A 25,949-nucleotide genomic window follows, 5' to 3' on the forward strand; every position below is an offset into this window, starting at 1 on the left:
AATATCAAGAGACAAGTTGAATGCACACCGGTAGTGAGCAGTGTTTTCTGCCAGTCGTATCTGTGCAAGTGTGGCAGGAAGCCCTGTACTGTGTCTTGAAGCGTGGCACCCAGCCTCACGTGTGACAGTGATGTCCTCTAGCTGTGTGATGGAAGCAGGAACTGGCACTTGACAGATGTAGCGCTGGAGGTTGTGGGTCCTCAAACACGTCCTTGTATACCAGTAGACAGCTGTATTAGTGTTACTGTTTGTAGAGTGATGCTGACGTGAGCTGGACTTTGGTAGTGAGCTGCTGTAGTAGATAGTGCAGCCGTTGTCAGCAGTACTTTGACCTCAGCTTAACTAACCATATATATTCCATGCCACTGTTGAAGGATGTTAACATGTCTTCTGATGACTTTTATCTTCAGATGTATTCCAAGTAGACTTTTTTGTAGGTAGGAACATGTATCTTGTAAGACTTACTTTTTATCTAAAGTGTGTGTTATTACTGTCCAGGACCATTTGGTGGAGTGCTGCTGGAAGCTTGCTGATCTCTAGTTGTAGATGAATTGTAGATATATAACAATTCACTGGAGTAATTTTCTAGATTTAGCAAGTCATTATTAAGTCATTACTTTTATTAATCACAATTGAACAGCTTCCACAGTGACAAAATCCAATGATCTGCCAGAAATAGTTAAATGGCCTTCCTAACAACCCACCTGAGGCATCTAACACCTGTAGCTGTGACCTCTGGTGACCCAGCCTGACAGCCCCTCTGGTGACCCTCCCTGACACCCTCAGGCTGACCCTCCTCATGGCTCATGTTGTTGTCACCTTCAAACATGACCTTCACTGGATCATCATGTACTGTTGGTTATGCATCACCTCACTGATAACACAGCAAGTCTGAATAGTTTACATACTGCTGCTGCTGCTGCTTACACTAGAGTACCTACCATTGTATGTATCATGTATCATTGGTGAGAGAGAGATTGCTGTTACCTCCTCATTGGTAAAGCCACTTCCTTCCAAGCAAACTATTTGAGACTTGGTTTTGAATGGCATGTTAAAGAGCTAAGCTTTCCTTTATAAATGTAAGAGTAAAACCCTTATAGACACTTGAGAACCTTGGTAAATGAATGTATTCTCCACATATCTTTTGATTTATCATATCAGTATGTTTTTATTTTATGTCATCTGCATTCTGTGTCTATATCACTTTTAAACAAATATTTTTTAAGTGGGCATTTTCAAGTTTCTTGTTTCATGTGTTTTTCCTTGAGTGGCTGCCTGACAGCAATCTGGGCCTTCCTCAAAACCATCTTCATAGACTTAATATTGCTGCTCAATCACCATTTTGCCTCTGTATGTGTGTGTGTCACGGTCTTGTATCTCTCATTTAGGTCACTCCTGTATGTAATGGATTACCTTAGGTCACCTCTGGTCAGTCTCGGTCACAGGAATTTTTTTTCTTATGTGTTTGGCCATTGTCACCCCTCTTCACCTTTTTTCAGTGTGTGGTCAGCCTGGGTCACCACTGCTTGTGTGTGCAGGTCATATCAGGTCACTCTTGAATTGCCCTAACACTCCCACTTGTCCATCTTGTGTCAAGCCTTGCCCATGTCCGTTGTTACTTTTCAGTGTGCTAGGCATGTTTCTCTTTGGTGGAAAGTTTTGCATTAGACCGGATGGCAGTGGAGAATGCACGTGCCGGGAGATTCTCGACCCTGAGTCTGGGTGTCTCTGCACAAGAATGCATTTTAACAACTTCCTGTGGGCCACGGTGACTGTGTTTCAGGTGAGTGAGTGAGGGCGGAGGAGTCTTCTTCCCTTTTGCTGTGGCTGGTGTGCCGTGCCCCTTGACCCACTCTGTGTCAGTAGTCTCCATCCTTCAGGCAGTTCTTTGTGTCAGGAAAAAATATTAATTAAAGAAATTTGTTGTAAGCTCATTTCAGGATGTCCAGTTTGGTTACATGTACTTATTTTGTTTTTATTTCAGAGTCTTGTACGTACTGTTGTTTTTCAATAGCTGAAGCATGAAGTTCATGTTGCCAGTAAACACAAAATTAGTGTACAACAAGAATTAAGAATTAGTACAAGAATAAGGGTCTTGCTCATTACTCTTTAGCGCAGGATCAAAATTGTTTCTTTCAATCTTGCAAGACGGAAGAAAGTCAACTCTCCCTCAGACGTTTTCCTTAATGTGTCTTTTGTGTGTTGAGACAGGAGTGAAAACAAGCAACACTCATGTGATTTCTTTTGAATCTGGCAAAGAATACACACACACACACACACACACACACACACACACCTTGGAACAGATTAAGTGAAGAAATAGTATCGGCAAAGAGTGTGCAAAGTTTCAAGGAAAAGTTGGATAATTATAGATACGGAGACGGGACCACACGAGCGTAAGCCCAGGCCCTGTAAAATTACAACTAGGTAAATACACACACACACACACACACACACACACACACACATTCGTACACACGCTATCTTGTGAATTGCAAATACCTACATATTGAGAAGTCATTTCTAAATTATTGAAGACGTATGGTAATTCCAATAATTGTTTTCTCTCAGAGATTGTAGCTACTCCATGCCTTGCCTTCCAAAAAGAACATTTTATTTACACTGCCATAACATTACCCAGTGTGTTCCATAAATATGTTGATAGTCTTGCATTTAGTTTTTTTTATACTTGGTAAGCCAATTCTGAAGGAGGTGTCACCCTGGCAGACGTGGTAAGTTGCAGTTTGTATGTAAACTACTACACCATTTTGCAGAAGTTTCCTGTGAGAGGATTATATTTTAGGTAGTGCCTAGTTGCCTTCCCTGACCAAGCATGTGACAAGCATTGACAACTTTAGTCATCTAGAGAGTGGATGTGGTACTGTTTATGTATGTAGAGTCATCCATGTGAATGTTCAAAGAAGATTAACATTATAAAATTACTTAAAATATGTAGTAGTCATGCATAGTCAGTATATCAACAATGTGTAGGTATATTATGTCTTTCTGTTTTCAAAGATGATTCATTCACTTCCACACATCCTCAGAACAAACCAAAACCAGAATATTTTGTGATTCGTTGCAGACATAATTTGTTACCTTATTGAACAATGTATTAAGCTACTCATTTCACACTCACACTTATGCTATGAGGCTAAACTTTAAAAAATCATAGACAATCTCCTCTAAGGAAAACTAACTCATGGCTCACCTTTCCACACTGCAATGACCTTTGTTTGCATTTCTTTCCACCATAATCACCACACTTAAAAAATACTCACCGCCACGCTGTCATTCCTCCCACCACAGATACTCACCCAGGAGGACTGGAATGTTGTGCTCTTCAATGGCATGGAGAAGACCAGCCACTGGGCCTCCCTCTACTTCGTGGCACTCATGACCTTTGGAAACTATGTGCTCTTCAACTTGCTGGTGGCCATCCTTGTGGAGGGCTTCTCTGCCGAGGTAAGCGAGCCTGTCCTGTTGACTGACCTCCCGTGCATAACATTGCGAGGATCAGCCTGATGATGCCTAGGATTAAATCAAGTTTCTTTTGGTATCAGAGGAATATGTTTGTTTTAATTTGAGTTTTTGTTTAGTCTTGTTTTTTATTCATAAACTCTGAAGTTGCTCTAAAGTAAATGTGGAAAAAGCTTGGAATTATGTCAACTAAACTAGCTTGTGTATATAATATAAAATGCTACATCATGAAAGTAAAACTAGCCCTTAATTACTGATATACAGTCATTTGCTTAAACACTAAATAATTAAGATTGAAAAATCCCTAATTTATAATTACGTATGTTACCAAATTTTTATTGGAGAGCTGTATACTTATGAAGCTAACAAAAAAAATATTGGCCCAATGTTTGACTATAAAAGACTACATAGCAAAGTTTCTATGACATATTATTGAAACTGTAAGCCTACTTGAAGAGCTACAGATATAGTATTTGTCAAAAGAAAATCATCAGTCAAGCAGTTTAAAACAAGGCTGTGTTTGTAAGACTGGATGCCTGCCATCAATGAGTATTCAGACAACTTTCAGTGTGACCTGGACTCATTCTTGAAAATCAGAGTTCAGATCAAATATTCACTCACTGACAAATAACAATGCAACGGAAGAGAGGATCTGCTGCATGTTACATATCAACGATCCTCCTCATTAAGGCTAAACAAAATCATCCATTCATTATTTAGCCCCAATTTACCCTATCCATCACCCATTCTTGGAAGCTTGTCCTGCTAGAGCAAACACTGAATTTAAGAACCAGAACTTATACATACTCAACATGGCCTCCAGTCCCACACGAGTGAATGACTGTATATCGCAGCACACAGTATATAACCCGCTCCTTGCACAATATTTCACATACGTAGAGTCATTTTCTCCTTGTCACCGACCTGTTCTGCTCTGCTGCAATGACTTTCACCCCCTCGTTGACTCTTGAGCATAGTACATAATCAATCAAGAAGTTCCGAATAGGGCTGTTTATATTTATACTCTTCCTTAGGAGACTCTTGTGTTTTGAATTTATTATATCACTTAAGGCGAAAAAAATGTGTACCTTAGTTTCTGACAGATCTGTATGCCACTGGAATTGAAATATTTACTTTTCCTCCTCATATTTTACTTGAGTGTTTATGCAGCTTCTTGTGTGCTGGTGTTTGAAGGGGTCATGTATGTGTTCATGTTCTCTGTGTAAAGACGTCTGGAAGCATGACATGTTTTCAGTATCTGCTTTTATCTTACATTACCGGAGTAGCATTAGGGAGACGTGTAGGATTTTTTCAGAAGGAGAAAGTTAGATCTCGTCACTATGAAATGCCTACAAATTTGAGAGCTCTGTCATCACCAAACTACTAAATTAAAACACAAATTCTGAATAAACGTGTATGTATGTGTGTGTGTGTGTGTGAGATGTGCGTTCATGTGTGTGTGTATGCGTGTGTGTGTGTGTGTGTGTTTACCCAGTTGTGATATACAGGCTATGCTCAGAGTGTGTTTGTATTAATTCATTTCCAACAGTATTCAAAAGTATAAATGCAATAAGCAAAAACAAAATCTCAGTTGATAAAATTGGCACTACACTTATAAAAATAGATAAATAATGCATAATACAACTCCATTTTTATAGTGATTTTTGTCAGAAGAAATTTTGGCGTTAGATAATTGCTGGCAGAGAAAAAAATCTAAGTAATATGAATGTTTCTTAAATGTTGCTTGCTATGCGCCACTTTCTGTTGTCAGCCAGCTGGTGTCGTGTGAGCTTGTCAAAGTGTTACTGAGTCTGCCCCGCTGCTAGGAAAATCATTCTGTAAACTTCATTACATATATTTTTGATGATGCAGTATTAATATTGAAAACGATAACGATGATGGTAATAATAGTAATAACGATGATAAATAATAATAATAATAATAATAATAGTAATAACAATAATAATAATAATAATAATAATAATAATAATAATAATAATGCACACCATTCAAAATAGTAGCAATAATAATACTATAGATAATGATGATAGTAATGAAAATTTTCATATAATAATTACAATGATAATGATGAGATTAATGACCATTTATAATTATATCAATAAAAAACAAAGAAATAGTTTTACTGGTAGTCCGGTTCAGACTCATAATTATTGGAGCATCTCCTCAGCACCTGACTGGCGGCTGCGATGCAACGTGCAGCAAAATGTTACGGATGACAGCCGACTCACACTCGTATTTACTAATCAGCCTCAGGCGGTCACACGGAGGCCTCCAGCAGGGCTACAATAACTATCCACTTGTGTAAAAGCATTAGTTAGTCTATATTGCTATTTTATTCAAATTTCCAATGTCACCCCTTTACATAAGTCAGACAAAGATTAGTTCCCAACCCTCCAAGACTCTGCAACCGTCCCTCCCCCTGTGAGCCATCCAGACAACAGAGGCTCCACCATGGATGGGCTCAGCCTTTTTATTTATGCTTACCTGTAGTGTCTACTGTCTTGTTGGTGTATCACTGTTTTGCTCTCTTAAGGATATATTTTTCATGGTAGTCTTGGCTGTATGTTTGTGTGTATGTATGTGTGTGGGGGAGGATGTTTATTCATGTTATCTTCAGAACTGTAATGTTCTTCCTCTGTATGTTAATAAGCATTTGCTGTTCATGCTGTTTATTGTTGCTTTTGGTGTCAAAAGCTCCAGGCTACACACACCTACATATGACACTTCAGCATTTCTAAATATTATAATACATTTACTTCATGCTCATTTGCAGCATAACAATTAACATTGCAATTGGTTTGGTATTCTGTGTGAATTATGCCAAAATCAAAGTTTGATCCATTGATCTGATTGGCGAAATAGCAACATCTTGGTAAGATGGAACATTTTGAAAAAGGAAATTACTACACTGCAAAATCTCAAGTCCAGTAATCCGCAAGAATTTGCATTGGGTGCAGGAGGCCGCACGGCTGAGCCACTGTAGTCACACCGCCCCTTCTAACAGGGCACAACGGTTCTTGGCAGATCACGGGTCGAGAAAGCCGTCTGCTGCCATGGAAGAAAACTGATTTCCGGTTGCAGGTAGTGTAAGATGGTAGCTTTTAGGCATTGGCGCCACACTGGACTCACTCACTGTGGTCTGCGCTGTGTTCAGTACTTTGACTTGGGCAACACGTGTCTGCTGTCCTGCACCTGACTGGCATTCTGAAGGGACCCAGTCAGCTGGCATGCACATGACTCTCACCAGACAGTCAACATTGAACAGATATCTTTCTCAATATTTCTCTTGAAATGCAACAAGCAAAAGCACTTCATAAGCTTTGATTTTTTGCATCTTTTCCCTCTGAATTTGGCAAACAGCTGTGATACAGAGTACTTCTGCATTTATTGGGAGGGGGTTTTTTCCTCTCCTCCTCTCTGTATTTTCTTGGACCAAGGGTCTCCATGGACGGCCCTCGTTCCCTTCCTCCACCTCAACGCTCTGCACCAGACACAGGAGTGGCATCTTTATTGCTTCTGTTCCTTTGAAGCTTTCTATACATGATTGTTATGTTTGAACTTTTTTGTCCAGTGCAATGTTTTCATATTTGGTTGAAAATTCATCAGGATTTTTCCTTCCTCTACATCTTTTTCTTTTGATGTTGCAAAACTTTTTAGCAGACGAGATAGTGGTGTCACAAAAGCCAAGCATTCAAGGACAAAGTTCCTTGTTATGATATTGTCAGGTCAGGTCACTGCCTTCACAGGGTCAGGTCTCCAGAAAAGACGAACCAAAGGCAGCGCTTGACTTACACCTTTGTATTGATTCATGTCAGGATGCAGATTTATGTACAGGATTTTGTTTGCCATGGAATTTAGTCTAGATTTTACGAGACACATTCATTTTGAAAAAAAACAAAAATGTATTGATTCCTTGTATGTAAGGTGTGTGCAGGCGTGTGGGTGTGGGTGTGTGCGTGGGAGTGTGCGTGTGGACGTGGTAGTCTGTTTTGCCTGTGTAAATAAACATGTAAATAATATTACCAAACAATAAGATATATCATTATACTATAAGCAAAATTTCAGCTTATTGGACAAATACATTACCTCTTCAGGATGGCGAGGGCATAATATTAACTCATCAGATGCTAACACAGTGTCTTTAAGGAAACAGATTTTTCTTTATTTCTATAGCTACACTTGGGACACATATTACTTTAATAACCTCTTTGTTTCTAAGAGTTGTATCTCGTGCAGAATGAATACATAAATAAATCATCTGTAATTCATTGTCATGAGAGATATCTATAGAGTACCCCATAAGTTTCTTTACTGAACAGCTTCCAGTATTTATATTTTTGTATGAGTTTATCAGAAGCTCACTAGCAAGCAGCAGTCACCTTTTTCTTCTTCGGACAGTGGAATCTCATATCATGTGACTATATAGTGTGTTACTTGGATACCCTTGTTCTGACATACTTCCAGGTGGTGCAGTTATTTCATATATTTTTTATTTAAGAATTGAAAGCATAGATTTTAGTCATCCCTTTGTTTCCTGCTGCATTCATGATACGGTATTGCCTTCTGAATGTTTATTTCTCTCTGTTTGTCTGTTTTCTTTGACCTCAAGTGGAGAAAATATACTAAGGAGTTTGGGGTTGGCGACCCTTCTGAAAGAGAGGCAGTTAAGGTCAAGAAGTTGCATAGGATAGTTCTCACATGCTTTAGAGGGCAGGGAAAGAGCAAGACAGGCAGTGGGGTGTGAGAGAGCTGAGCTGGTCCGTTGAAACATGACGTCACATAAACACCATATGTACACTGCTGTGCACACACCACTGCATAAAGCTGTGTGTTAACCTGGTAGCAGTGGGGATCACGTTTCTTAATGGTCCCTCTAAGCAAGAAAAATGAGAAAAAAAATCACCCCTCACACAAAAAATCATTTCATAATATATATCAAAGCATTTGTGATCAGATTATGTATCATCCATTTTGGGGGGTTTATATCATGGCACAAATTTGGCCCGTCGTTGCTACACGGTAAAACCACAAATTTGCCCCGTCGCTGCTACAGGGTTAAGATACAGTATCATAGACGGGATGAAGAACAGAGATTGGGTATTACATGTCACTGAACAAAGTACACAAGGTAATTGGTACGGAGCATAGGGCATCAGGCATGGGGTGCAATAAACTAGACAGTCAATAGAGTAATGGACGGGGCAGGAGGAAACTGAGTTCTGGACACAGGGACATAAGGGTCAGGCACCGTGAGGTACAGGCACAGGGCTTAGGAGTGTGGTACAAGCTGTTGGACACACTATGGAGTATGGGGCATGAGTCACCCTTGGTATGAGGATGGGATGGCCACTCCTACATCCAGTTTACGGTTTATTGCATCTGTCTCACACCTCCGCCCCGCTGTACTTCTCCCCCACTGATTTATGTCATGCCACACTTGTCTTCCCCTTGACAGCCAAGTGGTTGTAATATTTTCATTTGCAGTGAGCAAAAATTATTTTTAATTTTAATCAATTATTTCCCTACAGGACTCTGATTGATTTTAATTCCATAAAATTGGACTGAATGCATCATGTCAAGCAAGAGTCACTGTTGCCAGTGACCCAAAAGAGACAAGATGAGGAGTCAAAAAAGCTTATAGGATCAATTTGATCTTTGTTTTTGGCAATCTTGTGCAGCAGAGTTATGTCCTCTAAATCTTCTAGCAGACACACCCACACAGCCTTTCTTCAGGATCAGTCTAATCTAACAGCCTCTGTACAAGTTCATCCATTTTAACTTTCCTCATGTGGCCAAAACATCTCGGCATTGCTTCACCCAGTCTCTTCCTCAACACTCAGCTTTACGCTCAGCCCGCCTCCAACAAGCTGTACATGTAATATTATCATTGCTTTCTACTTTTTAGCCGGAAGGTCCTTTAAAAATAGTTTAGTCACACTCCTCAATCTTTGCTTGTCACATTTCATTCCACAGCCTTGTTGTCAAGGCATAAAACCGGGTTGGTAGCATTAATCTCTTCCCTGTGACTTCTTCCTCTGCATTATTTCATTGTATATTTTCTCTAGACCATGGTACCTTAACTGCAAGAGCATTACCTGAATTATGCACTGAGGCTTCTCACCTGTTCTAACACAAATAAGCAGCAACTAAATGGAGGTATTATTTCCTATAGGAAACCAATCAAGGTAGGACCAAATGACTAACAACTTGATCTAATTCTTTTAGCGGCACGAACGCTTAGAGAAAGAACAAAAACAACTGGAAAAGCAAAAGAGAAAAGAGCAGCGAGCACTAGAGAAGGCTGAAAAAGAACGTGACAACCAACCACCTCAAGATGAAGACAAAAATTCATCCTCAAAGATCAACCTTGGAGAGGGTGTCAGAGATGACCCTTTGAAGGTGGCGAAGGTCACCCTCCTCCAGCTCTCCAAAGGCACGACCTCTACTGAGTTATCTAAGGCCACGTGCTCAAAGCTCCCCAAGAGTGTGTCATCAGAGGGCTTCCTCAGCCTCTCTCAATCTGGACTTTCCTCGGACTCTGCTGCTCTGGCGCTGCCCAGAGGTGCTTCCACGGAAGCCCTGACAGACGTGCCATCTACAATGATGCCAAAGGAAGCTATTAAGGGCATGTCTTTAGAGAACTCAAAAGGTTTTGGCAAAGAAGAGATGCTCTTCAAGAAGGTCTCAGAAGCCTCTAAAAGGCCCTCAAGGCCTTCTCCTGCTTTGGAGGACCCAGCAAGCACCCAGATGGAGCACCTTGCATCTGTTGGCATGGAAGCGGCCGCCCAGCTCTCTGAGGTACTCACATAGTGGAGCGCAGAAGGTCGCTGTGTGTCAGCATCAAGTGCCTGGCAGTCACTTATCAGCATCTCCATGTTGACTAGAGTAGCATTGGAGGCACTCCTGTGTAGTTTTTCTTTGCTGTGTTTGGGTAACAGAGTGCAACTTTTTTTTGTTAGTGCCAAAAATGTTGACTGACATTTGCATTTTAACTGCCTTTAGAATAATCATATAATAATGTAAAAACATTTATATAGTTACATTAACCATCATAACTTTTTTTGCATTGAATAGACATTAATCTGCACGTAAAATCAATATTTTAAGAGTACGTAGTTGATTGAGGGACTGAAGCTGTAGTATGTGACCTTCATGAAAAGTTCTTTAATGTAGCAATTGCTATCCATGATGCACGTCCTAGAGCAAGCTCTTTGTCTTCTTAGGTCTTCTACTGTATTTGTTTTCAAGAAAATACCACATTGTATATTTTGTTCCAGTCCTCTTTTGGTTTTGTACTTTTTATACATGTGGGACAAACTCTTAACACAGTCCAGGGGTCCACCCATCCCTGCCCGGCCTGATCTGTCTGTCCTCGTCTCTGCCGCCACACCCCAGGCTCTGTGTCGTGTCTGTGTCACCTCCTGGTATATTGTCATTGGCACGCCACTCAGTGTATTCAGTTGCGTATTTCTGTGACGCTAGGTTGAGGTGTTATTGTGTTTGTTACTGAGTTAGGCTTTTTATCCTGTAACTGTCTGTCAATGTTGTAAGGCTTGGGTAATGGCTTAGCTTCACTATATAAAAATTGTACACTTATCCTTGTGCCTCAGTATCTTTTGAGGATAGTACTGTTTTGGACGCCACTGGATACCACCGCACACTTATTACATTTTTCACTAAAATCTTTGCTTTATATGTGTTCAAAAAGTTATAAATGAACATACTCATGAAAGAAAGTTCTGATAACATAATTTGTTAAGTTTGTTTTTCCATGTGTACGTGACAGTGAAATAACAGGAAGCAGGGAAAGGAAAGTACTGTTGTGATGGGATTTTTGAGAGAGGAATTTCAAGCAGTAAGAGTGAGCCACCGTCTATTCTGCTGAGACTGACAGAATATCATTTTATCATTACAAATCTATCAGAAGGGCTGAGACAGGAAAGCATGAGCCAGATTACCCAAGCCTTAACATCAGAAACTTTCATGTATGTGTCCTGAGAAGTGTTTCTGTGTGTGTTGTCCTAAAACATCCATTAGTACCTACATGTACTTAAATATACATTGCAGAATATTGATGTTCTTTGGTTTATTGTGGAAAACATCATTCTGTTGAGTTTCTGTGTTTGTGATGTGGGAAGCCCTCCTTGATGCAAAGAACCATCCAAGATCCATGTATGTAAAAGTCTACTCTTTATGTTTTTAGAACCATTTCATGTGTGATAATGTTAACAAAGGAAACCACAACTCCTCGTCGCCCATAATCATGCTATATAGTCAGAGTCTATTGTTGTGTTTACTGACAGAACCAGGAGACTCGCTCGTCACTAGTGGTTCAGTAAGACACTAACCTAGCACAGTACCCAGCAGTGACCTCAGCACCCCCGCCCCATCAGGTCACTCCCCTGTAGCCACTCCCCCATAGCGTGTCTCGGCACAATAGTTGAGAGTCCAGCACCGCCAAGCTCACGTGCATGCACAACAAACCACCTCACAACACCACACTAGCACCACACAGCCGCCCGTAACCTTTAGCACTATGCAGACCATCATATGTGCTATAAAGCCATTATTTTTACTTGTATATTATTATTGGTTTTATCCTTGTCCTATATTGCACACACACATGTTGATGGATGACAGTGATGTACGGTGTTTACTGATGACCTGGAAAATAAAAGTAATATTTATTGTTTTGACAGAAATGAATTGCTAAGGTAAAGAAGTACAACAAGTGTATCCTAGTACTTGTGTGTGATTTTTTTTTTTTTTTATTATTTGTAGGTTTTCACTTTGCCCTGAGAGGAATAGCCTTTGTTCCTGAGACAATCTCTTCGTACGACATAGTTCTTGTCCAGCATCTGCAGAGCTGCCTTGTGCACTGAAGAGCCTAGTTTTGCATGCCTAGTACCATAATGTTGTTGTCCCTGTGGCCACTGTCCCATGCCCATGCCCACCGCAGGCCGCCGCCAGTCTCCCTTCCGTGGACTGTCATGCAGCATGGTGCACCTAGCCATTAGGTCTTCCTCAATTCCTAGTGTGATATTTTACTTGTTACATTATTTCTAACACCGTAATTCTTAGGAAATATGTTTTCAATTTCATTTCTTTCCTTACAGAAAATAACCTTTTCACATGTTGAACTTCAGTGTTTAACTTCTATAACAATATATCCACAAATACTTCCTGAAAGTCTTCCTTTATGAGGCATATTTAAGATGTATGGCTCCTTGATGACTGTTGTACAGATAACTAAATCATCAATAATTTCTCTCTCTCTCTCTCTCTCTCTCTCTCTCTCTCTCTCTCTCTCTCTCTCTCTCTCTCTCTCTCTCTCTCTCTCTCTCTCTCTCTCTCTCTCTCTCTCTCTCTCTCTCTCTCTCTCTCTCTCTCTCTCTCTCTCTCTCTCTCTCTCTCTCTCTCTCTCTCTCTCTCTCTCTCTCTCTCCAATACATTTATCATCATCACTGCTGCAGAACTGAGATAATGATATATATGTAATTTGGTAATGTTTCCTTTTATTACATATCATTCTATATTTTTTTGCTTTTGGTAATATATACATAAACATTTTTTGTTCATTCTCAGTCATTCATTTTCTGTCATTACCGTTAGTTGCCACAGCATTTCGAGGTGTGGGAGCACTGCTGTGTCGGCCACTCACATGCTGTGGCAGAGCACCGGAGGCGGCCTCTGAAACATTATTGGTATGATTCAGGATGAGAAGAAGCGGTCGGTCTCCACGCTGGAAAACCCCGAGGAGGACCAATACCCACTTAAGGGCAACGAGGACCGGGTGAAGGAGAACCACCTGCGTCAGAAGCTGCTGGACGATGACCCGAAGTGCAACATTGAGAAAGGTTAACGGACACTCTTGCCTTTGTTTTTTGTCTTAGAAGTAATTGTTTTCTGACTTTCTTACTTCTCTTCTTTTCCTTGAAGTAACCTTTTTCAGACTTTCACCTTCGTTCTTTTCCTAAAGGTAATTGTTTTCAGACACTTTCACCTTTGTTCTTTTCCTAGAAGTAATCATTTTTAGACACTAACCTTCCTTCTTTTCCTTGAAGTGTGTGCCTAATCATTTTCAGTCATGGTCTGAAGCATTCTTGCATTCATCTTGAATGTTGTTGACTTTTAAACCAACTCCCTCTTTCAAATTTACTTCTTGACCATAAACTTTTTTTGTTCATGAAGGAACCATTTGGAGAGTAGTCATGGTTGAAGTGGAGCCGTTGTAGAATTTTAGGTTTAAAATGGTGTGCGTCCATCACTCAGTGTTTTTATAGCCATGAGGATGTAATCCTTCAATGACTTTAGCACTGAATGTTGTATATTTGAATGCATTTTTTGAATAATTTAATGAAGATGATGTACGTTGGCTACTTGTGTACGGGACCACACAGCCGAACCCACGAGTCACATGTAGCAGCCGTGAGTGTGGTGCTTTTTGCTCACCACACCACCAGGCCGGGTTTACTTTTTTTGAAGACTAGATCCCTAGATCAACATTTTCTTTTCATCAGAAATTTTGTCCAGTGGGAAGGTTTGCATATGTAATGGTTTTAGAGACACAGTGTTAATTTTTTATCAGAGTTGATAACCCTTAATTAGATGAGCTACTTTAGTATACTATGCATATTTTTAGTGAGTAAAAGAAGAGTTTAATTTGTTAGTGAAAGCAAATCTTATGTGTTTTTTTAACAAAGCAGCTACAAGGTGCATGAATTGCATGGAGAAATATCATTTGATAAAACTGTCAGTGAGACGCGCCAACCAGTATGTATTTAGTGACTCCCAAATGCACCAGGGACCTTGCACTGGATGATAAGATTTAGTGTTTACCTCACTGAGTGCAGTCCTCACCAAACAGCCTACTACTTATATTAATTGTGTAACTCATTATAGTGAGCAAAACTAATAGATACATCCTAGGATCACATTATTCACTGATTTCATTGGTTAATATGAAATTAGTGAAATTTCTAATAATTTTGCTTGCTGTACTGTGAAAGTGCATCTTTGATGCAAATTAATGGTACACTGCACTGCAGAATAGAAATCCTCAAGCATTCAAATCAGTAACTTCTACTTGATGTTATGAGATTCCTATATCTGACAATTTGCATTCTTCAGAGAGCAAATTGCTGCAGCAGCCTCAGTCGACCAGTCGTGACATCCCACCCACACCTGCAGGGTTTACACCAATCCTGGCGACCCCCACCTCCCAGCTGGGATACCCGCCCATCATCACCCACACCGCCGCCACGCCCCAAGGGTCTCCCCACTCCACCCTGGAGCCAAGTGGCCGAGGGGACCTCAACAACCGGCTCAGTCCTGCCATGGCTCTCTACTGCACCACAGATGACCGCCCGCAGGTAAACAGAAACTCCTGGGTGGCTCGCAGGCAGCAAGTCTGTTCTCCCAGAAGTTCATCTTCTGCCCCTACCATAAAATATTTGGCATCACAGCCAGATTCTGACTGTTATGGCCTGTCCCTTACATACTGGATTAGGTTTCATTCATGCAACCATTTATTAAATATGAAGGAATAGGTTGTTGTCTAAATGTATCCTCTCAGTTCACTGACATTACTATCGAGCTGCTGCATTATTGTTCCTCATTACATTTTGATATTTTAGTAACTAATTCCTTTTGCAGCTTGATTGCCTAATGTAAGCCCCATTCCACCCTCCGGCGACCTTTCAGTACAAAACTTTTCCTTACTCCTTCCCCCTTTGTCTGTACACCTAATGAAAGGGATCACCAGTAGGCATCCTCACTTTCCACTGATTACTGTTAATTAAAATGATCAGGAATAGTTTTATCGTTGCATTTGCTACTATTCAAAATTATTGTTCATAATGAAATGTTAATAAAATTTAGATACCCATTCTGACATCTCATCTCCACTTCATGTATCATATCGCCATGCTGTAACAGGAGAAAGAGTAGATTTGTTTTTGGAGTTGGTATTGGCTGTAGAATTGTAACATTACTGACACAGTTGTTCACCATTGCAGCAAGGAGTGCTGCGCTCGGCATCCATCAAGAGCAACAACACTTCACTCTCATCAAGGTCATCACGGGCCTCAAGCCGTCTGGGGTTCCACGGGGTGCAGCGCAGGGAGTCTTTGTCTCCACATGACCTGCAGAGGCGAAGAGACTCCCTCAGCCCCTCGCCAGGGTTAGTTCAACCAGAGTAGATCTTGGTGTTTTGTATTACCCCTTTAAGTCATCCCTGTCCTCCTTTCCATGACATGACTCCCTCACTTAAGCAGATAAGTAACCAACCACTTGTAAGGCCTCTCAAATCTGATCACTTCGGCAATGAAGAACTCGGCATTTATATTTCTTCAAGACTACTTTGGAATGGATACAACTTTAGGTTATTTATCATTTTTTTCTCAAACTCATTGTAAAGATAACTGAATTATTTCAAGACCAAATGAGCATCATATTATAATCATGATGGCTTCATTGTCACACAAATAACTGCCTTCCCTTGCCATTCAAACTCTCAGCAACTACTCCTAACTTTAACTTTAGTTCAGGTACTGCATTAAGATCCATCAAGGAAAGTGCACAGGTAAAGCAGTGAAGCCTGCAACCTGCCAGGCAAATAGTAGCCACAGGGAACCCTAGATACTCTAAGTGCTGGATTTGAGTGGTCTTGCTGACCTGTTAGTATTTTGTCTGACATACTAGCTGCCCATTACCAGGTGTTTCAGCATTAGTTCCCGCATCAGTCGCAGCGACAGTAGCAGCAGCAACAGCAGCAGCAGCAGCAGCAGCAGTGGTCGCAGCATAACCCCGCTGCTGTGTCGTCACCTTGGGTATGATGAATAACAGGCATCTAACAAAAGCAAAATGAGTAACTGAATGTTTGCAAACAGGCTTCCCTCCACATGTCTTGCTGCAAGACTCTAGCCGTCACCAGAGGAAGTAGAGCACCAGGAGCGTCTGTTCACATTTGTGTTGCCACATTGTGCACTGACCACCAGCAGCAGTAAAGCCTCACAGCCACTAGGATCACTGTCTTGTTTATTTCCTTGACACCCACTCAAGTGTAGCTGCCTCTCCATGCACAAGATAGGCTTTGTCACCCATAACATGGTACACATCTTTGAGAGAGAGGCTTATTTCACTACTAAGCTATTCTTTATTTTTTATGTATTTTTCACACCGCATTTGAATTTGGAAAGGCTTCAGCACTTGTACTCCTCACTGTGAACATAGCATTGCAAACACTCACATGTACGCAGACACTTGAAAACTACGATCAACTGTCATGCATTATGAGAGAAAAATCCAATGTTGAGGGCCAAAATAAGTGTGGAGGGGTAAATTTTTCATGTCATCAGTTTTGCACACATATATAATAAACCTATTCAGCCTCAGGTCACTTGGAAAATGGAGAGTTTGACCAGTTATGAATGATGCTGTAGCTATGATGGTATCTTAACCCAGTAGCAGAGGGGATCATGTTTCTTAATGGTCCCTCTAAACGAGAAAAATGAGAAAAAAATCATCACTCACACAAACCATTTCATAATATAATATCAAAGCATTTGTGATCAGTTTATGTATTATCTACTTTTTGGGGTTTATATCATGGCACAAATTTGGCCCGTCGCTGGTACACGGTAAAGCCACAAATTTGGCCCGTCGCTGCTACCGGGTTAAGATCAAAAGAGTCCTTCACTGTTAGTAAGACTTTCCTGCCCAGTCAGGAGGAAGCTTAAAGGCAGATGAGGCTAGAGTGTGACTGAAAGTGCAGTTAATCTTACTTACTTTCCCAGCACAACAGCCAGCCACACATCACAGGAACACTGAAAGCCACCTGCACAGAACACCAGCATTACTATATATTTTATTTATGCATAATAGTCTTTGTTGCGTTATTTTGGTTCTTTCAGTCTTTTTATCCTTATTTTACTCATGATTTGTATGGCCGTAAATCCTTAACCCGGTAGCAGCGGGGATCATGTTTCTTAATGGTCCCTCTAAGCGAGAAAAATGAGAAAAAATCACTCACACAAACCATTTCATAATACATATCAAAGCATTTCTGATCAGTTTATGTATCATCTATTTTTGGGGGGCTTATATCATGGCACAAATTTGGCCCGTTGCTGCTACACGGTAAAGCCACAAATTTGGCCCGTCGTTGCTACCAGGTTAAGTTGTACAGCTTTTAATTTATCTATGAAAGTGTGTATATGAGGAGCGTGTCTCTCATTCACTACTACACAGAAGAACTATCGGTGGCTGTAAGCAAGAACTTCATTATATTATGTAAATTTGGGCTTATTTCCCTTTTTATATGCACCATCCATATGCTACTTATATTAGGAAAAAACTCACTCTAGAAAATTGAGCTGGTGTGAAATTAACATAACAAAATACACTGATTATAAAGGTTTTGGGTACTGTACATTTTCATACTTCAACTCGATTTTCCAGTCAGTTTTTTCCTTAGTATGGTGGTACATATAAATAGGTAAGCATACCCTGACCTGAGGGAGGCTTGGGTCTTCCAGGGTCCAGGAGAGGCGCAGCAGCGGGTGTGGGTCTCCGCTATCATGGCGGCGGTCCAGCTCGCAGCGGCGCAGGAGAGGCAACAGCACAGGGTCTTCCTTTCGGCGGGTTCACATGGACCGAGAAAGTTTGGTGCGTCACGACTCAGGCTCCGACGCAGATGGGGAGGAGGAAACGGCACTGAACAACAACATTAACCTGACCAACAACAACAACAATCTCAACAACCACCAGTCTTCGTAAGTCTCACCCTCAGCCTGTGTCAGCCTGTACAAGGAACATTAGCCTTACCGCTGCTCCCTGTGTCTGCCTTACTGTCATTGGATCTCCTGCTGATATCTTTAGGGAACTACTTGCACTTCATTGACTCCCCTAAACTCACCATGTAACATAACAGTCCTGAGTGGCTGCACCATCTCTACTTGCCTGAACTGTATAGCGCCTTACATATTAATCTAATTCACTGCACATCAATTAACAGGATGCTTGTGAAATACTTCCTGGATTGCTGTATCATAAAACTTTTCCCTTTCTCCGAGTAACGTTTGTGTTAGTTCACTGATGATGTATATTTCCCTAAAGACCAAGATTCTAACTTGCAAATATTCAGTAAAAAAGTGGTACTGTAATGTACCTGTTTGCTCTTTTTTATTGTCTGTCTGTGTAGGTTATCGTTTCCCCTGTTAGCACTTTAGCGTTCATGAGGCCAAACCATCCGGGTAATTGTGGTCACAAGACACTGAGCTGGTTTTGGTGACTCAAGTGAGCTGGCAGTGAATTTTATACAACATTCTTAAACAGATCTATGCAGCTTGATGATAATGGTCATCAAAAAGAGAATTCTTCCAAATGGAATACTAAAATTCTTGACATGAGGAAATTTCTCTCAATATGTATATCTATAAAACTTAATTTCATACTGCAGGACACTAACTAACTGAGGCTTTGTGAAACTGAAAAATTACTGCACATAATGCTCAGGATCATGAGTTAAATAATGTTACTCTCAAGGGTAATGTTCAGCTATTTTATGGGCAATGAATGTCACAACTTAACCACAAAGCAGCAACGCCTGATATTACATGATACAAAATGGTACCTATGATTGCTAAAGTGTTATTATTTACATAATACTATCTGTTACCCGCTCCTTTATAGATTTGCTCAATATTATATGTATATTTTTTCTCAATACTCCACTCAAGTACCCTCCTGCTCCCCAGTATACAGCAGAGTGGCCTCTACCTATTCTTCTTCACTCAGCAGTCCCCTGATAAACCCTCCAGGACTCTTCTGCATCAGTAACTCACCTTACCCCGGCTTTGCCTAGACCAGCTAGTGTTCACTATGTTACCTTTGCTGAGCCTTGACCCAATGACATGAGCACTGGAGTAAAGGTGACATCAAACAAGCTGATCCACAGAGTGTCTGACTTACCCAAGGAGATCAATATTAAGCAGTTCATCATTTTAGTAAAAACAGGAAAGAAATCATGTGGTGGTTATTGAATAAAATTGCTACTGAGGAATTTGTAGCAACAGACATCATTTATGTAAACTTAAATAGTTACTGATCAGGTATAACTTGATATTTCCATTATTATGCTAGAAATATACCATGAATACAGTAACTTCATGCACACTTTTGTCATTCAGGAATGTAAAACAATCCACAGGCTGGAGTAATTGATCATATTTCAAGATTTTTGATAACCATTTTTTTTTCATGGAATTTTATGGTGCTCATCTTTCCTTATTTAACTCCTCTTACCAATAAGTAAAGTCACATTATTTTGTAGGTGTCACCCACGACCAGGCACAGACACCACTCCACACCCCTCATAAGCTTTCTCTTGTACAGTTATTCTTTCTAACCTTCCTTCTTTGTATAATATTTCCCTGGCACCATCAAGTTCACTTACCATAAATATCAATATGGGAATTCCTTTTTAATTCAATTTTTTCAATATTTTTAACCCAGTAGCTGCGGGGATCATGTTTCTTGAAGGCCACTCTGAGAGAGAAAAATGAGAAAAAATCATCACTCAAGCAAACCATTTCAAAATATATGTATACCTATCAACGCATTTGTGATCAGTCTATGCATCATCTATTTTTGGGGGTTTATATCATGGCAAAAATTTGGCCTGTCACTGGTACACGGTAAAGCCACAAATTTGGTCCGTCGTTGCTACCGAGTTAAGTTTTGGCACCAAGTTCAGATGATTTTTTTTACATTTCAATGATTCTGTTTGTGACTCTAAGGTCAAGGTATTGAATGTGAATGTTAGTTTACATGTTGGTATTTACAGATACCTTGTTTGCGTCTTGCTGAAGTGCCATGGCAACATAACCCAATCATTCACTCAATCAGTCTACGCATTAATCAATCTATTTATATCAAAGAATTTAGGGTTGCCGTGCACATTATTCCCAAAGTGACCAAAGTTGTTCCTCTTGTATGGTATCAGCACTTAACTTCCACTTGTTTATAACCATTGATGAACACCGCACACATCCATTCACAAAACTCTGTGCCAAATACATGCTCATGGATTCTAAAACTACAACAGTTATTAAGCATTTCTGTAAGGAGCTGCAGGGCCACAAAAGTAAACATCTAAATATTGCATACTCCTGCATAACATCTTTACTTACTTGAAAGGCACATGGTTTTAGTTAAAGTTCATCACCTGTCTGATGGCCAGGGATTTGGAGATGTCAAGGTTCGAAACGTTGTATAAACACAGCAAGTTGTATGTCCATCTCTGTAGAGTTGAACTTTGAACTCCTCCCTCAGACTTGGAGAATGTGCTACAAATAGAGCAGTTTGTGTTTTATCTCTTTGTAGCGTTGAAGTTTTTAATATCCCATTACTTAAACTACCTGTCTTTCCCCTTTTGTCATAAACACGAGTTGCTTATATAATGAGTGTGTAATAATATTCCTCTATCCCCCCATAGCTTTCACCTCTCCTCTTGAGCATTTCCAGCTTGCTACTAGAACGTATGACACCCAGAATAAACACTAGACTTAAGATGAGATAAGACTTAACAGGAAATAGATAGGACATTCACCATCATAGAGTGACTAACTGGTAGCCTGTTTAGCACTTTGGAAATAAAGACTAAAGTGGGAGATGGCACAATCCTTGCATTAAAGTTAGTCAGCGCTTAGTTAGAATGAAGACAAGAGTAACTGCCACTCCACCCTCCAGGTTGTTAGGGACTGACCACAGCCACTGTAATGGGTCCACCAGCAGCCATGCGCAGCTGGCCCCACGCAGGTCCATCCTCACCCAACAGAACTCTATTGGCTCGCCTCGCACGCTCAGCCCCCAGAACTCCATCCGGTCGAGAGGCTCCTCACCACGGTCCCGCCAGCCCTCCATACAAGGCCAGGTGAGTGCTTGGCTGTGGCAGGTGTAAGCAGGAAGGAAAGGCACAGTGACGAAGCAAAGTTTTCATGATAAAGAAGCGAGGGATCAGATCTTTCATAGTGGTGCAGTATTGTTTTTAAGAGATGTTTGTTATTATAGGACAGTGATAGTTGCAAAGATGGAGTAAAATATCTCATGACAAAAGTAGAATGAGAGATCACTCAATTCTTCATCATGAAACGTTAAAGGATCAAAGTTTTTATCATCATCAAAAGTACCATTATCAGAGTTTTTCGAGACACAGTATTTTTTTTCATGGGATATCCACTAATACATATAGGCCTTGCAATCTCAAAATTCATGCACCATAATCTTTTGCTTGTATGCAGCCTCTTATAAAAATGCAAGGACACAACTATACCTCAATATTCATCGAGGCAAAAAATGAATCACCTATGTCCGACTGGTATTTCAACAATGTAATTCTATGCTCAACTTTTTTTTTTTTTTTTTTTTTTTTTTTTTGCCTTGTAGACCTCCGTGTGTGGCTCCATCAAGGAAGTGGAGTACAAGCAGAACAATTTGAGACGTGCCAAAGAAGCAGCAGCGGCGGCCGAGCAGGAGGAGGCCGAGGAAGTGTCTGAAAAGGAAACGGTGGAACCTGTCCGAAAGATTTGTTTTATTTTTGAGCCCAAAGGATGCTTCAAGGAGAGACAAGATTATGCACTCTATGTCTTCCCACCGGAGAATCTGTATGTTATGCCATTATTGTTATCGTCTAGTAGAGCAAATGAATATTCACCTTACAAAAAATTATTGTATATATCTAGTTGTAGTTTTACCGGGCCTGGGCTTTACGCTCGTGTGGTCCCGTCTCTGTATCTACATTTATCCAACTTTTCCTTAAATCTTTGCACACTCCTCGTCTATACTACATCCTCACTTAGTCCGTTCCAAACCTCTATATTTCTTTGCGGGAAGCTATATTTCTTTATGTCTCTCAAACATCTTCCCTTCCTCAATTTTTTACTATGTCCTCTTGTGTTCCTGGTGGTAATTCCTTCTTTTAGTAGTAACTCCTCGTTATATACTTCTATTTTGCTTAATAATTTATAGATTTGTATTAGGTCTCCCCTTTCTCTTCTTTGTTCTAGTGTTGGTAAGTCCATTTCCTTTAGTCTTTCCTCGTATGTCAATCCCATGTGTGGGTGCGTCCCCGTGCCCACCTTGAGGCAGATGACCCCCATAGCAGGCCTGTGTTTGCCTCGTTTGTTTTCATGTTCTGGTTACGACCCTGGAGTGGATCATCAAAATATGCAGTAGACCCTTGCTATATCACATACTATACTCTAACCTAAAGTGAGAATACATTAGAGTAGAAGCCTTCCCCACTACCTCCCTACCTGACTCGACCTGAAGCCAAATTTTGCCCAACTGCCAACTTCTCTTTTGGCCACTTATTACTTTTATCTTTGTGGGAACAGCGACTAGCGGGCTTTTTATTTTATTTATTTATTATTATTATTTTTTTTTTTTTTGCCCTTGAGCTGTTTCCTTAGCTGTAAAAAATAAAATAAAATACCAGCACCAGACCAGCCACGCCCTTCCTCTGTCACGTATGGGGAGGAGCTGCTTTCCTGACGTCTTCTCACCTTAGGCGGAATAGACTGTTATTTCGGATATCCCACAATACTTTCTTTGTTTCAGGATTCGGAAGGTGTGTCATTTCATTGTGTCAAGGCAGTGGTTCGACTCCACCGTCCTGTTCTTCATCGGCCTCAACTGCATCACGCTGGCCATGGAGCGCCCCAACATTCCCCCGGACTCTATAGAACGTTTCGTGCTAATGATCTTCAACTACGTATTCACTGCCGTCTTTGGGATTGAAATGTTGGTGAAGGTGCGTAGACTCCTCTTTTGTTCTTCCTTCAATGAGCCAGTAGTTGGACACGTCTCAGTTACCTTAGTTTACCTTCCCTAGTGTGTTTCTGGTGCCTGTTGATAAGTGTTGAGTTACTGAGGGTTGGCAGTGGTTCTCAGGATACAAGAAAAGTTCACTCCGTCAGACATCAAGACAGACATATAGGTATTCCTCACTTTACAATGTTTTTTTATGATGTTTCAGTCTTCCAATTAACATTATTTAGCTACTTATGCTCTCTATACAATCCACCTGGCCTGCTTATATGATCAGTTCAGTGAATCCATGAAGGTAGATTGGTGGAGTCAACATCAGCCCAATTAAGTGAATCCGCCCGAGCTAGCTGTCATTTTTACGGCCAGGTGTCAGGTGTTGTCAGGTCAGGCTCCCTCTTAATGGGCTCGGCCAGGCTCGCCCGCCCCCATCTTTTGGCCGTAAATTTGACAGTTCGTCGGCTTCACCTCAATGAATGGGATCAGCGAGTCGTACCAACTCCACCAATTCTACCCCCATGAGTGAATCACCATTTTCTTAAACCTAATATTCCTCACCCTCATAACTGCTCATTTAAGCTATATATATTGTATGCATCCCGTGTGTGTTCTATTGCCTTCCTTGCCCCCGACAGGTTATTGCCCAAGGTCTGCTGTACGGGAAGGGCGCATACTTCAACTCCGGTTGGAACATCATGGACGGCTCGCTCGTCATTATTTCATTTGTCGATATCATCATGTCCTTCCTCGCCACCACGTCACCTCGCATCTTTGGCATCCTCAGAGTCTTCCGATTGCTGCGCGCTCTCAGGCCTCTCAGGTGAGAAAAATATACATTGGAAAATTTCAGCAAGTATTATGAGGAAAGGTTTAGCTTATCACATCAAATACAGTTGAGTTTCCATTGTGAGTTGGGTAGATTCATGAATGGGAAGGGCAGATATGGTGTCACTGGTATGCTTATCACAACTATTATTTTGTCTCGTAGCCTCAAAAGTGTTTTATGATTTTAACCTTTTGATATTTCACTTTTGTTATTTTGTTTTGTTTTCTTTTGTTATTTTTGTTGTTTTTTGTTATTCTTTGTTTTTTATTGTGGTTTTTTTTTGTTGTTTTCTTTTTTTATTTTTGTTACTTTTTTTTTTTGTTTGTTTTTTTCTTTAGTTTTTTGTTATTTTGTTTTTTTCTTTTTGTTTTTTATGATTTTAACCTTTTGATATTTCACTCGTAAACAAGGAAACAAACACTGAAACAAATTTGCAAACCTTACACCATTGATTCCCAAGATACTCGGAAATATTTTACTCAAACATCACAACCAATAGTAAGTACACAAAGGCAGAAATAAAGTTACTATAATACACCATAAAATAATACAAAGTGATAATGTACAATGAAAAGACCTGTTAAATTAAATTGCAAGTTATTATATTCTTTACTCCCCTCTTTAACCCGGTAGCAGCGATGGGCCAAATTTGTGGCTTTACCGTGTAGCAGTGATGGGCCAAATTTGTGGCTTTACCGTGTAGCAGCGACGGGCCAGATTTGTGCCATGATACAAGCCCCCCCAAATAGATGATACATGAACTGATCACAAATGCATTGATATATATTATGAAATGGTTTGTGTGAGTGCTGATTTTCTTCTCATTTTTCTTGCTTAGAGGGACCATTAAGAAACATGATCCCCGCTGCTACCGGGTTAATGTGCAATTCTTGTTTTGCTTCCTTATTCACTTTTATATTACAATGCCCTTTTCATCTCCCTCACACCCTTTATGTAACAGTTTTCTTTCACCTCGTCACTCCTATTTATATCATACGCCTATAGATTAGAGTTTTCTGTTTCATCTATTTATTTATGCACTTGTTTATATATGTATTCTTTTCTTTTAGAGTGATCAACAGAGCTCCCGGCCTCAAACTAGTGGTGCAGACTCTCCTCTCATCGCTGCAACCAATCGGCAACATTGTCCTCATCTGCTGCACCTTCTTCATCATCTTCGGCATCTTGGGGGTTCAGGTGAGCCAGCCTGTGGGTGTATATGTTTGCCTCCCTCGTTGTTCACTTGTTTAGTTGTGATGTACAGGAAGCAAACTACATTCATTGAGATTTTTCAGATTCAGGTTTTTATTGAGAACAAGGAGGGGAGAGTACAGAGTAGGGGGGTGGTACATACATTGGATCCTTAATCCTAACGACCCTAGCATGTACAGGAGTAGAGAAAGTGAGGAAGAAGTAAAGTTGAGTAGGAGAGAGTCGGGTACCGGGCAGACGGCGTGGTATTTTTCAGGAAGAATGTGATAGCCTGGTAACATATACTCCCAGGTCTTTCTCTGCCTCTGTGGTGGATAGTGGAGTGTTTCCCATGTAGTATTGGTATGCTGGGTATCCCCTCCCAAGGTCCATGACTTTACATTTTTCTTCTTTGAATTGCACCAGCCACTTTTTGTTCCATTCCTGTAGCTTGGTGATGTCTTCTTGTAGGTAATCCACAGTCAAGGAGTTAAAACTGATTCCAGGTTTTATTTTTACACCTAAAGAGTTACAGGTTAAGAAGAGGATTGTCCCCAAGACACCTGAGGATACATGTAATGGGCTGAACCAACTGCTCTAGAAT

At 40.6% G+C, this 25,949-nt stretch overlaps 1 protein-coding gene across 15 annotated transcripts in view; it reads left to right on the top strand.

The window, feature by feature from the left end:
* Positions 1 to 25,949, top strand: part of LOC126999808 (voltage-dependent T-type calcium channel subunit alpha-1G-like) — an 86,812-nt gene that overhangs the window by 40,603 nt on the left and 20,260 nt on the right. For 8 of the 15 annotated variants that reach the window (XR_007753611.1, XR_007753612.1, XM_050862788.1 and 5 more), the window contains 12 exons: positions 1,627 to 1,783; positions 3,310 to 3,465; positions 9,727 to 10,299; positions 13,217 to 13,358; positions 14,632 to 14,873; positions 15,519 to 15,682; positions 18,039 to 18,275; positions 21,253 to 21,436; positions 21,949 to 22,166; positions 23,122 to 23,314; positions 23,964 to 24,148; positions 25,225 to 25,351. Coding sequence is in view for 13 of the 15 variants with exons in the window: in XM_050862788.1 (XP_050718745.1) it covers positions 1,627 to 1,783; positions 3,310 to 3,465; positions 9,727 to 10,299; positions 13,217 to 13,358; positions 14,632 to 14,873; positions 15,519 to 15,682; positions 18,039 to 18,275; positions 21,253 to 21,436; positions 21,949 to 22,166; positions 23,122 to 23,314; positions 23,964 to 24,148; positions 25,225 to 25,351 (2,578 nt within the window). In the remaining 2 variants the exon portion in view is untranslated. The remainder of the gene's footprint in view (positions 1 to 1,626; positions 1,784 to 3,309; positions 3,466 to 9,726; positions 10,300 to 13,216; positions 13,359 to 14,631; positions 14,874 to 15,518; positions 15,683 to 18,038; positions 18,276 to 21,252; positions 21,437 to 21,948; positions 22,167 to 23,121; positions 23,315 to 23,963; positions 24,149 to 25,224; positions 25,352 to 25,949) is intronic. The other 7 variants (XM_050862791.1, XM_050862796.1, XM_050862801.1 and 4 more) reach the window with 5 other exon arrangements.

This window comes from Eriocheir sinensis, chromosome 17, assembly GCF_024679095.1.
Source record: "Eriocheir sinensis breed Jianghai 21 chromosome 17, ASM2467909v1, whole genome shotgun sequence".
Classification (NCBI taxonomy): domain Eukaryota; kingdom Metazoa; phylum Arthropoda; class Malacostraca; order Decapoda; family Varunidae; genus Eriocheir; species Eriocheir sinensis.